General features: G+C 41.4%; 1 protein-coding gene across 1 annotated transcript in view; it reads left to right on the top strand.

The window, feature by feature from the left end:
• The first annotated feature begins 220 nt into the window (after positions 1 to 220).
• Positions 221 to 13809, top strand: part of DGKQ (diacylglycerol kinase theta) — an 88547-nt gene continuing 74958 nt past the window's right edge. The window contains exon 1 of the mRNA XM_058825878.1: positions 221 to 686. Within this exon, the coding sequence (XP_058681861.1) occupies positions 221 to 686 (466 nt within the window). The remainder of the gene's footprint in view (positions 687 to 13809) is intronic.

The raw sequence follows: 13809 nt of genomic DNA, 5'->3' as shown, positions 1-13809 counted from the left end.
CAACGAGGATGGCGAAGGGGCTGGAGCACAAGTCTTACGAGGAGAGGCCGAGGGAGCTGGGGTTGTTCAGCCTGGAGAAAAGGAGGCTCAGGGGTGACATTATCACTCTCGACAGCTCCCTGAGAGGACCTTGCAGCCACGAGGTGGGTGCGGGGGGAGTCTCTTCTCCGAGGCACAGGAGAGAGAACATATTCTCCAGCAGCGCCACGGGAGGTTTAGGATGGACGCTAGGAGGAGTTTCTCCACAGAACACACGGTCAGACACCGGGGCCGGGCAGGCGGCGGAGCCGGAGCCGCCAGAGCGGCCTCAGGACAGGCCGGGCGCGGCGCTGAGGGCGTGGCCGGCAGGGGGCAGCGCGCGCCTCCCGCCGCCTCCGCCGGGCACCGCCCCCGCCCGCCCCCGCCACCGCCCCGGGGCGGAAGCGCGGGCGGGCGAGCGGCGGCCGGCGCGGAGCGCGCGGAGGGGCGCCCGGCGGGAATGGCGGACGGGGCGCGCTCGCTGCGCGGCGGCGGCGGCGGCGGCGGCAGCCCGGCCTCCAGCCCGGTGCTGGGCGGGCGGGGCCGCGGCGCGGCAGGGGGGAGCAGCCCGCCGGGCCACGCGTTCCGCAGGGTGACCCTGACCAAACCCACCTTCTGCCACTACTGCACCGACTTCATCTGGGGGCTGGCCGGCTACCAGTGCGAGGGTAAGGGGCTGCCGGCGCGGCGGCGGCGGGACCTGCCGGGGACGCGTCCGGGGCGAGGTGGGAGGGGGCGGGAAAATTGCCTAAACCCATTGCTCATAAAAACTCTATTCATAATTAGTATCAACAAACTATAGTACTAAAATCTCATTTTAAAATCGAGCGTAAAATCGCAATACTAAAGCACAATGCTGAAATACAGTAATAAAAATAGTGCATTCCATCACAAAAAGAAGTGTCTAATGGTAGTAATCAAAATTCTAGTAATATTACAGTAATAACAGTCGTAAATTGCAAAAATCAAGTCTGAAAACAACAGCAGTGCTGAAAATTCTTCTATTGAAAATTGCAGGAATAAATTCTAATAATAATAGTTCCTAACAAAAATAATGTAAAACTGGAGATGTGTCACTGCTCGCTCCTGTGTGGTGACACCGGTATGTGCTGTGATCCAGCAGTGTCCCAGCCCATCCTGAGGCAGACACACTGTGAGCTGCCAAGCATGCCAGCAGCTCACCGTGTGTCCTCCCAGAGGACCCCTTACCTGCTGAAATGCCTGATCCCATGGAGAATCTGAGACCTGTGTGGAATTTGAACCTTTTAAACCTTGGCTCACACCAGGAAGGGGAGAAGAAGGTTTCCTTGCTGGCCTATGCGTCAGCTGAGGTTCTTGGAAGGGACAAAAATTATAACTTGTTCTGATGCAGCAAAATCCAGTGGTGTAATGGCAAAAAGAGTGGATCTCTGTGTCCCTTTTTAGAGGAAAACAAACACACCATCACCAACAACAAAAAACCCAAACAAAACAGCACAAAACATCAGCATATGCAGTCCAGCTGGCTTGGGTTGCAGCTCCCAGGCCAGGTCCAAAGAATCAGGTTGTACACGAGCCTCTTTGTTTGGGTGGGTGTCAAACAAGGCTGCAGGTGTAGAACAACTACCCTGCAATTCTTGAAATAGGTTCTGCCTGTTGCCATTGTCAGGGGTAAAGAGAGTGCAGGATTAAGTTAGGTGAAAGCCATGTTCCCATGTGGTGCAAAGCAGGTCTTGCAAAGATGGTTTTGTATTTGCTTGAAAGTTTTCTTAGAGAAGTGTCATTCTGTCTGTGTAGCATAATGTCACTACTTAACCAAATAAGCAAAAAAGATAATTTCTTTCATTGTGAAAATGCACAAAGCCAATCTTGTATGGTCTCTTCTATCACTGACTTAAAAAGTGGCAAATTTTTTGAGTCATAAGACTGGGCATTCAGGTGCCAGTTTGCCAGTTAAAGAACTGAGTAGTTTTGGTAATGCTAACAGGTAATGCTAGCAAAATGTGAAAGGACCAGGATGGTTCACTTTTTTTTTTCCCCCAATCAAATATAACATACTTAGATGTAGTGCGATGCTGCAAGTTGCATTTAGGATTTTTTCCTAGTTTTCCACTGCAGTTCTGGAACTGTACTTCCCCTTTGGCTTTTCCAGCAGAATTCTGGACAAGCATCCTTTGCACCGCTGCCTAATGACCATGTGCTGATGAGGTACTTCCAAGCTGCATGCTTAAAATACCTCTTTTAAAATTACATCTGAAATCTCCACCCTAAACAAGTCAATTTTGTGAGGGTTAAAAGTGAGGAAATGCTCTCATTAGCTCTAACATTCTCTGCTCAGAGTGTGCAGGGAAACTCTGTAATGGCACCCGGCACTTCAGTGTCTCCACTAGGTGAAGGATAAGAATTATTTTTTTGTTTGTTTGCTTGTTTGTTTTTGTTTGGTTTTTTGTCCTTTCGTCGGTTTTCAACCAGCTATGCTTAGAGTCATGTTTGTCTTTCCAAAAACTTACTGCTAAACAACAAATCTCAAAACCACCTGATTGGTCATTTGCTCATCTGTCTGTTGTTTTCAAATTCCAAGTTATTTAATAAATGCTAATATGATTTCTTAAACAGTATTTTAAGTACATTCCATGTAATAGTTAACTCCTTGTCATATTTTCCTTAACTACTGGAGTTTGATCATTGCACTTTAGAAAGTGGTAGAAGGAGTGCCAGGCTGTTAAAACAAAAAAGTAACCCACCCAGCAATTAGAGAAGGAAACACTTGCTGTACACTTGAAAAACATAGTAGATAATTGCTACCTCCTTTTTCTTCTCTGCAGAGAGTCTAAATTTGCAGGTGTAATTGCAGCTATCTTTGGACTCCATTTGATAAACCACCTACAGGCTTCAACATGAAGCCATCAAGGGGCCTTTTTCTAAGTGGATTTGCAGTGGTTGCTCTTCCAGATCTATAGATTCAGATGTTCAGTCTCCTGATGCTGTTTGTGTTGACGTTCCCTGAGGCTGGTTATTACCAAAAAAAAGCTTCCAGTCTTTGAAGGGAACCAAGCATGCTCATGGTGTGACTCCATCAGTTATTGAAAAGAAAGAAATTTTAAAAAAAAGAAACAAACTTAAAAAGCCCACCTCTTATCTGTCATTTGTTTGAGTAGTTGTATGGCCTAAATGGCCTGGATTTGTGTTTTAGTTGGGATTGACCTTTAGACGCTTGGAGAATGGCATCTTCTATGTGTGAATGATGAAGTTTGTGGAGTTTTTCCATAAACTTACCAACTACTCAGTAGATTGGCATGTATCTGTGTGGTTTACATAGCTCTGTAACAAAAGTACAAGAAAACAGAACGAATTCTCAAAACATTTCTGACAGTGGAGGCCAAGATGGTCCTTAGGTTTTCTCTGTGAATTCCAAAAAGTACACGGAAGAGGTGCTCTGATGCTTCCCATACAAGGCACAAAGTGTCCTGCGTCTAATCTGATTGTTTAAAAATAAGACACAGTTTCCCACTCCAGTTCAGGGCCACACCACTGGCCACCAGCACTTTGTATGGGATTGAAGGTACTCCAGGGGACAATTGCAGCTCTTTTGCTTAGATTAGCAAGGTAGTTTTACAAATGAAATTTTATAGGGAATGCGGTGGTCTTCCTATGTGGAATGGGTGTCCAGCTGGGTCTGAAGATGTCACAGAATATATTAAGTATCTGTGCACATATTTTTTGTGGTATCAGTCAACCAGGCTTGCATCTGCGGTTTGTTCACATGTCCTCCCTGCCCTGACAAATCTGTTTTCTGTAAACCTCTTGTAAAGAACTGTTTTTCTTACCACTTTGCTGTTTGTAGCTATGACTTCCTTTGATAAGTACACACTTATCAAAGTGTGTATGTGTGACAGAATAAGTGAATCTAGAGTTGTAGCATGAACACTGCTCTCTTATATTGCTCTTGCTTTCCTAAGCATGGTCATTTCAGGTTTGAGTGGGTTTAAATTTCCTCAGGCTTGGTAAAGAAGAAGTAGTATAAATGACTGAGGTTTCATGTATGTGTGCTTGCATCTTAAAAATGAAAAATACTAGATATAAGAAGTCTGTGTAAGAAGTGTAAAGAGAGCTCTTACTGGTAGTTCACAGAAAAACCAATTTCATACACTAAAAGGTAGCTAGCAGATATTTTATAATGGAGTTTGGAATTAGTTTTAGCGACCCATAAATAAATTTCTTTTCACTGTGCTTTTGTTTTACATAAAAGAAAAAAAAAATGTTGGAAGCATTGTGGATCTGTACATTTTGGAGGCTACAAATATTTCCAGTTCTATAAAGCTTTCTAATGTAAAGTAATTTGGGTTTATTTTAGCCAAAGATAAAATACAGGGGATTTAAGTAATAAGCAAGTTTGATTGGAAATTTAGAATCGTTTAACCATTTTAGGTTTGTTTAATCTATATATTTCATTACCATATTTATGGGAAACTGTATTCATGGACTTCTTGATATGTATTTGAGCAGATAGGGCACCTGTCTTGATATGAAGGCTCTAAGTCAGTATTTTGGGAAACAACATCTTTGTTGTCTGTTTTTGGTTTCAGGGGGAGGAATTGAGGGGTTTTTGGAGGGGTTTAAATTTATTTTTTTTTTTGTCTTCTGAGCAGAACCTCCAAACTTATTCCAAGATGTATAAAGCTTTGTTTCTCTTAATCTGATTTAGATGTTGGCTGAAAACACCACAGCTTTTCCAGAATAAAATGTAAACGGTGGATCTGAGTTATATTTATGCCATAAATCTCAGATTTGGCAAGACAGTCAGAAAGCTGCTGTGATTTATACGGGCATGTCCCAGATAAGGACAAGCCATGCTGTTCCTTGTTGATTTAGGAGAGCCTGGAGATGTTCCGACAGCATTTGCATCAGTCTTCAGATGCATATTTTGGACAGATTTTCTATGCAGTATGTTAAATTTAAAGGCTGTTCTAAGAAAATAGAGTCAGAGATAAGGGAGGTGTGTTAAAGCTGGGAGTTTGTTGAGATATGGAAGTAGTAGCAGGGAATAAGGGGACAAGAGGCAATCTCCTTGGATTCCCATAATTTCTTTTTCTGTTGTTGAGACAGACATGTGAAACATCCTTGACCCTACAGGTCTCATTCAGATCTGTTTTGAAGGAAGTGAGTGATATATGAGATTCCCCCAAGAGCCTTAATGCTTACAGTTCAAAAGGAAAAACATATTCTTCCTTCTCGTGATGAGCTTCGCTTGCTTTTGGTGCATTTTGAACTAAAAATAAAAGCTGCAAGAAGGTAAAACCACAACACAATATTTCTTCTAGCCTCCAATCAGTTTGCATTTCCAAGACTTTTCTGCCTTTATTCTTCAGTGGTTTTCTTGTCTGTGGTGGGGCCATTCTGTGCAACAATAAGATGTTTGGTGCTGAGATATTTGAGTGAATGTGACTTTGCTGCATTTAAAACTTAGATGGAGCAAACAAGGACTGTCAAAAAAGGAAAAAATCCCCCCCCCCCCCCCCCAAAAAATTCCAGAAAATAAAACCTTACAGAGAAACTTGGCTCAGCTCCGCTGATATACATGTTGAGAAAAATGTTTGGAGCATTGACTGACACATTGAAAAATGCAATTTACTGGTCTGGCTTTGAAGGATAATTCATTTTGTACTGAAGAGAATTCATGCTTTTCTTTTCCCTGCCTCCTTCTGACAGTGCCTCAGAGGAAAATATCGCTGTCACCATCAGTGATGCAGAGAAAAGGACAGGGTGCTTTGTGAGAATGCAAACAGCTTTTGTAGCTGGAAGCTATAGTTTGTGTTGATAGCATTAGCCCAAATTTCAGTTCAGAAATTCAATTAAGTAGTAAATAACTTACTGCAGAAAAGTGCTAAAGCCTGTAATCCAATACCAAGCCTTGCACAGCACTTTCATATATCATCTGTGTTACTACCTCAGTCTGACTCGTTGAGCAGTGACAAAAGCACTAAGGAAGGTGCTCATCAACCCATCATGGTGTGAAGTGTCTGTGGCTGGTGCTCTGCAGGTTCTCTTTCTAGATGATCATTTATCAAATGTGCCTTAGACATAATATGTTCAGGTGTTTCTCAGCCATCTTTGAGAGCAGTACGCAGGGCTTCTTTTAATCTTGCACAAAATTTTTCAGGCTTCCTCTGGTAAGTTTCCCACAGACCATAGCTCTTGCAGTCCTGTGATAAGGGTGTAAAAAAGATTTTTTTCTTTCTTGCAGTTGTGTGGGAGATAAATGCCTGGCTAGCTATTTCTTTGTAGTAAACAAAGGACAGTAAACTCTAAGGCTTTCCCTATAAAACTGGGCCTTTTAACAGCATTTTGTTTAAAATTAGTGCAGCATTTCAGTCAGAAGTGACCTCAGTACTTAATGGGTAGAGAAGCACCTGCCCGTTTAGATTTTAAGTGATGTGCATTTATGTGCATTTGCTGGGTGCTAATGCAGTTCCTGCTTCAGGTTTGCTTTCTTTTTGGAAACCAATACATTTTGATAATACTTCCCCTTGCTCTAGAGATGGCATGCATTCCTTCCTTATAGATGTGGAAATCTGTATTGGTGGTTTGCAGTGCACATCTCTGTGTGATTACTCAGTCCTCCGTCAGTTTAGTGCTCAGCAATTTTTTTCTGGTGGTGATGTTAGTTGTATTTTGATGTTTCCCTGACAACGTTAGTTAATATCCTGGGTTTTGCATGGGAAATAACCCCATTAAGCAATCACTTTCCATTGACAATTGCTTTACTGCAGGGACCAGGCTAAGTTCAATGGGCATTAATTTGTAAGCTGTAATTCTAACTCAAGGTGGGGCCTCTTACATTTACTGCCAGGGGGAATGGCTGAAAAGTTTTCATTCTCCCCTGGTCAGTTTGTAACAAGTATTTCTGTTAATTCCACCCACCACACCACCCATGGTGCCTTCGCCGGTCTGTTTGCTCCTTTTTTGATTACATGCTATTTATAACTTGTCTATAATATTGCTTTGCTTCTTAGTATTCCATAGAAAGCCAGTTCTCTTCCTGATTTTGCAGCACCCTTCTCAGGTGGCAGCTCAGAATTTTCATTGAACCATGCTGTCCCTGGATGACCTTTACTTTTTCATTATGTCACTTGTTTCTTGCAGAGGTGTTTCTGACTCTCAATTTCATTAGCTCAATCTGACTTCCTTCTGGAATACTTGTTGCTCCATTAGATCCACCCTGAGCTGGCTCTTGAAAGTACCTTTGGTGAAACTGCTTTTGCAAGACTTACAGAAATCAGGTGACTAAGTTACTTGAATATGTTTAATTTGACTCAGCTCCAGTGGGGAAAGAGCGGATTGTGTGTATGGTATATAACATATACCATATGTATATATGTTTAATCCTTTCTAAAGGATTAAACAATACATGCTGATCAGCTCCTGTTCTTTTTGTGTTTTTCCTCTCCAGCATTTTTATTTAATGGTAACTTTCAGTTTGCTAGAAGTCTGTTAGAAACACTCCTAAGCAGAGAGCAAAACCTAATGTGTGTATACCACAGTGTGTGTGATAATGAACACATTGAAGCACAGTTTTTACTCTACTAAGTGTGCTACTTCTTCCCTGTTGTTGCCTACTATTGTCTCAGTTGTGGAAGTTTCTTATTCAGTAGAGTCCAGTCAACCCCTCATTTCACTTCCTGTTCTCATTTAAGTATATTTTATTTGCTTGGCTCTGGAAGAATGGGGGTGAGAGAGTGTGTATATTCATACATCTATATTCACGTATATTTATGTGACTTTGTTTTTTTCTTTCCTGTTTAAAATTGAGTATCAGTGATTTCCTTGGAAATATGTTTAGGATTATTAATATGATGTGCTGGTATCACCTGCTTGGCTTCTTTTAAAATACCAGTTGTATGATAAAATTGTCATGGCACTTACTATTGTAAAAATAACATTAAGATCTAAAACAGTTAACAGAATAAACAGTGCTGTATTTGACCACTATTTAGTCCATCCCTGGAACTTTTACATACACAATACTGCTAGAAACATTCTGAATATTTACCTAAACAGATTTTCTCGTAAGAGATTATTGAATTATTGTATAATTTGAACTTCAGGGGTTAAAATACGAGCATTGTATTGTTCTGCAGGGTAGTATTAGGTTATGGTAGGTAGGTAATACCACATCTAGTTTAAGTGTAAGAATGCACAGAAAAAATCTCAGTTCCTCATTGCTTTTCTTTCTGCTTGGCAGATTGTGTCACTTTTAGTGTCTTGGTTTGTCATGCTGTAATTCAGGAAATAAGTCTTTCCTTTTTGTGCAGTACTTTCTCTGCAGAGTGTGAAAATGCTAACTGGTACACCTTGTTAACCAGTGAACATAAGAAGTCATCCACTAGCCAGTTCCTTAAGTGGTTCAAGCAAAAATACTTCCTCAGTGCTGAAACCATTATGTTGGGATCTCTGTCTGACATCATCATAAATACAAAGAAGTTGGTAAGATTTCTCTAAGCATGAAGATGGCATGGGGGAAGGCTCTGAACATAAAGTGAAAAACTGATCATGTTTGCGACTGTGGATGCTTTCTTTCAGAATAAAAAAGGCTTTTTGTGATATGGCAGATTTTTAGAATCTAGTTAGGATAGCAGAGTGAGTGTAAATCATTGCACATACAAATTTGCATAGGAAACTGATTAGGACTAGTAGTCCTGGAATGTATCTGCTATAAAAAGAATCCCTTAGAATATAAAACAAATGTGTGGGTTGAGCAACAACCTAGGGGAAACTGCTTTTTCACGTTCAGCCTCTTCTCAAAACAGTATTGATAGAGAGTACTGGAAAAGCTGATTTTAAAAATTTTGGGTATTCACAAATATTCACACAACTTTCAAGACACTTTTGCAAATTGTTGCCCAGATTTTGGGTGGATGCTGTGGGATGTTCTGGTGGCATGGTACAGCACTGAAACAGTTGTGCCTGGCAGGTGTGCACGTGAGCTGTGAGCATGCTGTCTGTCCTCACTGCTGACAGTTGTCATTGGTAGTAATAGCAGGCCTTCCAACGAGGAGTCACAATCCCTTTGTCCTAGGAGGGGCTGAAAATGGTGTTACTGTAGCTTGCAATGATGTTGGATGCTCCAACTCTCTGGATGCTGGGTGGACTTAATTCTTTAAACCGAAGATGCTGACTGAGAAACCAAACGCGTGATCCAAGATGAGGAGGTATGAAAGAAGAGATACAGCCTTAAACAAAAAGAATTTAAAAGATTCCTGTTTCAATTTCTGTGCAATTTCTGAAATCAAGTACAGACTAATATACTCATATTTTCTCATGTGAAGAAGTTAACTAACAGCAGCTGGGACTATTAGGCCTTGGTTGCCAAATCCTTTTTTTTAAAATGAGCTAAAGCAGAAGGTTAAAATACTATCATGTTACAAATAATCTTCAAAACAGCCAAATATCATTGTGTCCATTTTGGTTTTGACCTCTGTTATTCTGTTCCTATTATATTTTCTTTGCTCCTGTTTGGCAAATGCCTAGAGATTTCTTGATGCTATTATATTTTTCATTCAAGCACTTTTTCTTCAGGTGAACCAAATACATTGTTTAAAAGTAAATCTGTAAGATAATGGAGGTATATTATATTTCTTTGGTTTTGCTTTCTGACTTTTACTTTTGCTCAGTGTAACTTTTTTCTTAAATATGATGTCCTGGGAAACTTTAGGAACCTTTCAGTATGTGTTGATAATTCATGTGCATAAATTAATAGCTGATTATGCTACATAGTAAATTAAGATCAAGAGCTACAAGAATTTTGTCTGATAAATTGAAAAGGCCACACCATACAACACTAAACTGAGGTGAATATATGAGCCTTGATATAATTTGGTCCCTCTTTGGGAAATATTTATAGCTTTTCAGGGGTAGATTTTGAATTTTAGTGTTTATGAACAGAGTTATTTTATCTTGGAAGTTCTGGTGTACTCACCAGTGGTATATCTAACTTCCACTGCAGGCTTCGGATCTCCAGATAGATCTCCTATGAATTTTGAATGATTTTAGACATTTGAAAGAAACTGTTGCTTTAATTCAGGATAACTATAGTCTTTGATCTCATCAATGACTCAGGCCTAAATGGTGGAACTAAAATCTTCACACTTTCTTAAAAGGAATCTTTCCAAAATGCTTAAAGTGTATAAGATTAAGAATCAGGATTTTAAAAAAAAAACAACATGGAGATCAGCACTTTCAGTTTGCTTTTTGGAAATAGTGCTTTGTGAGTGTTTTGTTTTCCTGATTCACCACTGTGTGAATCGTTTGCCTTTCGTTTCCTGACCCTGTCAATAGCTTTGTAGTAACCACACAGGGGAAAATACTGAATGTAGTTACCCAGTTGGCACAGGATTCTGTTTCTTTGCTTTTCGCTTTTTCTTCCCCTCTATTCTTTCTCGGTCTGAGTTTTTTTCACTTCAGTCCTATAGTTTTATGTACTTCTAAGTGTGATGCAACTTGGAAATTAAGCCCTATAGGAATGACAAGTAAAGGTTACCACAGCAGCTCTAGCGTATCTTGTTTTTTTCCTTGTTTTGTGTTGCTAGGAAATGTTGAGATACCTTAGATAATCCAGAGATTACCCAAATTAAAAATGGAAGAAAATTTATTATGGGGTTAGGTAGATCAATAATGAGACCAATGTTTTGATTTTATCCAGATTTTCTTGAAAAATTGTAACTGTGCTGTGGAGATATGTGGGTGTTACTGTAGCTAAGCTTAGCAGTGATTTTTCTTCTAGTATCTTCAGGATTTTGTGTTATATATTTATGTTCTGTGTTCAGTTTTTAAGAGGCAGAAAAGGGATTGCAAACCTCCTGTCTGGTTATATCACTGAATGGAAAAGACTGGGTTTATGTGAAATACTGCCTGGCTCTCCTTGGTCCAGTCAACATCTTAAGTGCATTTTGGAGGGAATTCTCAGTTTCCTCCACTGCTAAGAGCACAGAGCCAGCTCACTAAGTCCCTGTGTGCATGGATACATGTGGGATTTATTCTGTGTGTCACTGGTGATATGCCACATAGGTGTAGAACTAGTGTATCTTACAGCTGGTCTGTAGCCGGTACTGTTGAGAATGTCTCCAAGTCTTTGGGTATGGTGAGTGTCCAGGCAACTGTGTCAATATCACATTTTGCTGCCAGAATTCCATCACAGTTTATGAAGTCCTACTCTGCATTATGTTCAGCTAAGATCCACCCTGTTTAAGTGTAACTCAAATTCTTCTTTTTCAAAGCTGGAAGATGTGCTACTGTTATTTTCCTTTTATGTGTGTGGAGGCATTTCGGTGTAGGTATGTCTGATGTAGCAGAAGAGTTGACAGGACTGTTTTTTCATAGGAGACATCTGTATTGTTATTGAGGAGGATGATACTGACATGGCAGTGCGTGGATTTATTTGTGCTGTACTGGATAATGAGTGATAGTGGTGCAGGAGGCCACATGTGTGAGGGCTGGAACCTTGCAGTGTTCATGCAGGGTGCCTAGGCATGATCACCTCATGAAGTCAGCAAATGTAAGGGCAAGGTGCTGCAACTGGTTAGGGGCAATCCCAGACATGAGTACAGACTGGGAGAAATCAACTGACTGCATCCTTGTGGTGAGGGACTTGAGTTGTCATGGTTGAAAAGCTGGGCTCAAGCTGGTGATGCCAGAACCAAGCCCATCCTGGACTGCACCCAAAGCAGTGTGGCCAGCAGGTCAAGGTAGGTGATTCTGTTCCTTCACTCTGCCCCTGTGGGACTCCACCTGGAACACTGCATCCAGCTTGGGATCCTCACAAGAAAGACATGGACCTCTTAAGGTGTGTCCAGAGGAAGGTCATGGAGATGATTGCAGGGATGGAGTGCCTCTGCAATAAAGACAGACTGAGAGCTCATGTTGTTCAGGCTGGAGAACAGAAAGCTTTCAGTAGCTTAAGAGGAGGTTATTAAAAGGAAGAAGAAGGACTTTTTATATGGGCAGATAGTGACAGGAGGAGAGACAGTGATTTTAAACTGAGATCATCTTTAGATTTGATGTTAGGAAGAATTTCTTTGCCCAGAGGCTGGAAGACGTGGCCCAGAGAAACTGTGAATGCCTCATTCCTGAAGATGTTCCAGGCCAGGTTAAATGGTTTGCTGAGCAACCTGGTGTGGCAAATGGCAGGATGAGTTGAAACTACGTGATCTTCAAAGTCCCTTTCAGCACTAACCATTCTATGATTCTGCAATGAAGTTTTTGTTGCAAGAATGCTTGCAGTAAATGTAAAATTATTTTAGTGCATTTTCCTTTAAATTGAGGGCTGGGTCAGTTTTCCTTGTAATTTTCTGTTCTGAATGCTGTAAGCTATAGCTCTTTGTTGTGACCAGTAGCTGTAAGTCAGCTGGACAGTGCTGATAAACAATTGACAAAGTTTCCCTTTGTAAGGCATCACTCTGAAAACAGTGACTTGAAGAAACAGCTGCAGGGAGGTAAGCATTTATGACTGGTCTGCATGCTCTGCAGTAGGTGGTTCTGTAGCTGGATTTTCCTTGTTCTTCTGGTTTTAACCATTTCATGTTTCTCTGCCCCTCCTGTCCAATTTCATTTACACATGCTGTCAAGCTGGAGCATCTCTGCTCCAGCCCCCGGGGTTCAGTTGATTTCATGGGCAGTCTGCAGCAAAAGGCATAAGAGGCGCCAACTTAAGACAGAGCCCGGAGAAATTTCTGATTTCTAAATGGTCTTCAAGAGGCTTTTAGTAGTATTTGATACTTGATTTTCTTACCGCCATGGCATCTTGCGGAAGCTATGAGTTGTGTGTCATTGGAGAACCTTCTTTGAAGGTTTTTAGGATCTATAGCCTTTCACTGCGTGTGCAGGGAGTGATCAGAAGTTTTTCTGTCAGCCTTCAGACTGGCTTGGCCCCTTCTAGCTGTGTGAAGGCTGCAGTCTGGAAAACCTAGGAAAAAGGCACAACTGTGTTACATGGTCTTGCATCTGGCTTGTGCGAGCAACCTTCGTCCTTTCATCCGTACAAAAGAGCTGCTTGACTGCTTAATTGTTTGCCCTCAGACAGATTTCTGTGGTTCAGAGACAATTTCTTTTTGGACTTCTGCCTTCAGCATCCTCGAAGACGGCTGATAGCCCGTATGATTGGGACCCTGCTGGGAGAAGAGTCACAGCCAGTCATCTATTGCTGTTACATTGTTGGTGGCAAAAACTGTGTCCCTCTCGGATCCCTGTGCAACTTCACATTGTTAGTGGGAGGCCTCTTCCTGTGAAGGATCTCTTTTTTTGGAATTGTCAGGAGATGAGTTGCTGAATTCCCTGATGTTGTAGCCCTCATGGGGACTTTTTTTTTTCCATTAGTGGACCAGTGCCTTGTCCTATGTCACTGTCCTGTCTTTGGCCTAATCTTCAAGAAAAGAGAAGGTGTTTGTGCTTTCTGGGTGTGAGCGCAAGCTTGAAACTAGTCATCTTCCATCTCTCTGAAGAAGAAAACACTCTTAATATTGTGGACCTGTTCAGTAACTAAAACTGCTTGCCTCTGAAATTCTCTGTTCACCCTAATTACGGTGGCAGGAAGTCTGACTCAGCTGTCTTTCAAGAGGAAAAAAAGTAAAGTCTATGCAGAACTCACCTTTCTCACAAAGTTTCACTGAACAGAATCACAGAATAGTTTGGGTTGGAAGTGCCTTTAAGGATTGTCTAGCCCAACACCCTGCTCCCACACATCCTGTGCAATAAGCAGGGACATTCTCAACTTGATCAGATTGCTCAAAGCCGTCTTCTTGACCTTGAATGTTCCCAGGG

The sequence above is a fragment of the Poecile atricapillus genome, chromosome Z, assembly GCF_030490865.1.
Source record: "Poecile atricapillus isolate bPoeAtr1 chromosome Z, bPoeAtr1.hap1, whole genome shotgun sequence".
NCBI lineage: Eukaryota > Metazoa > Chordata > Aves > Passeriformes > Paridae > Poecile > Poecile atricapillus.
This window is presented reverse-complemented; position numbering and strand designations above follow the sequence as displayed.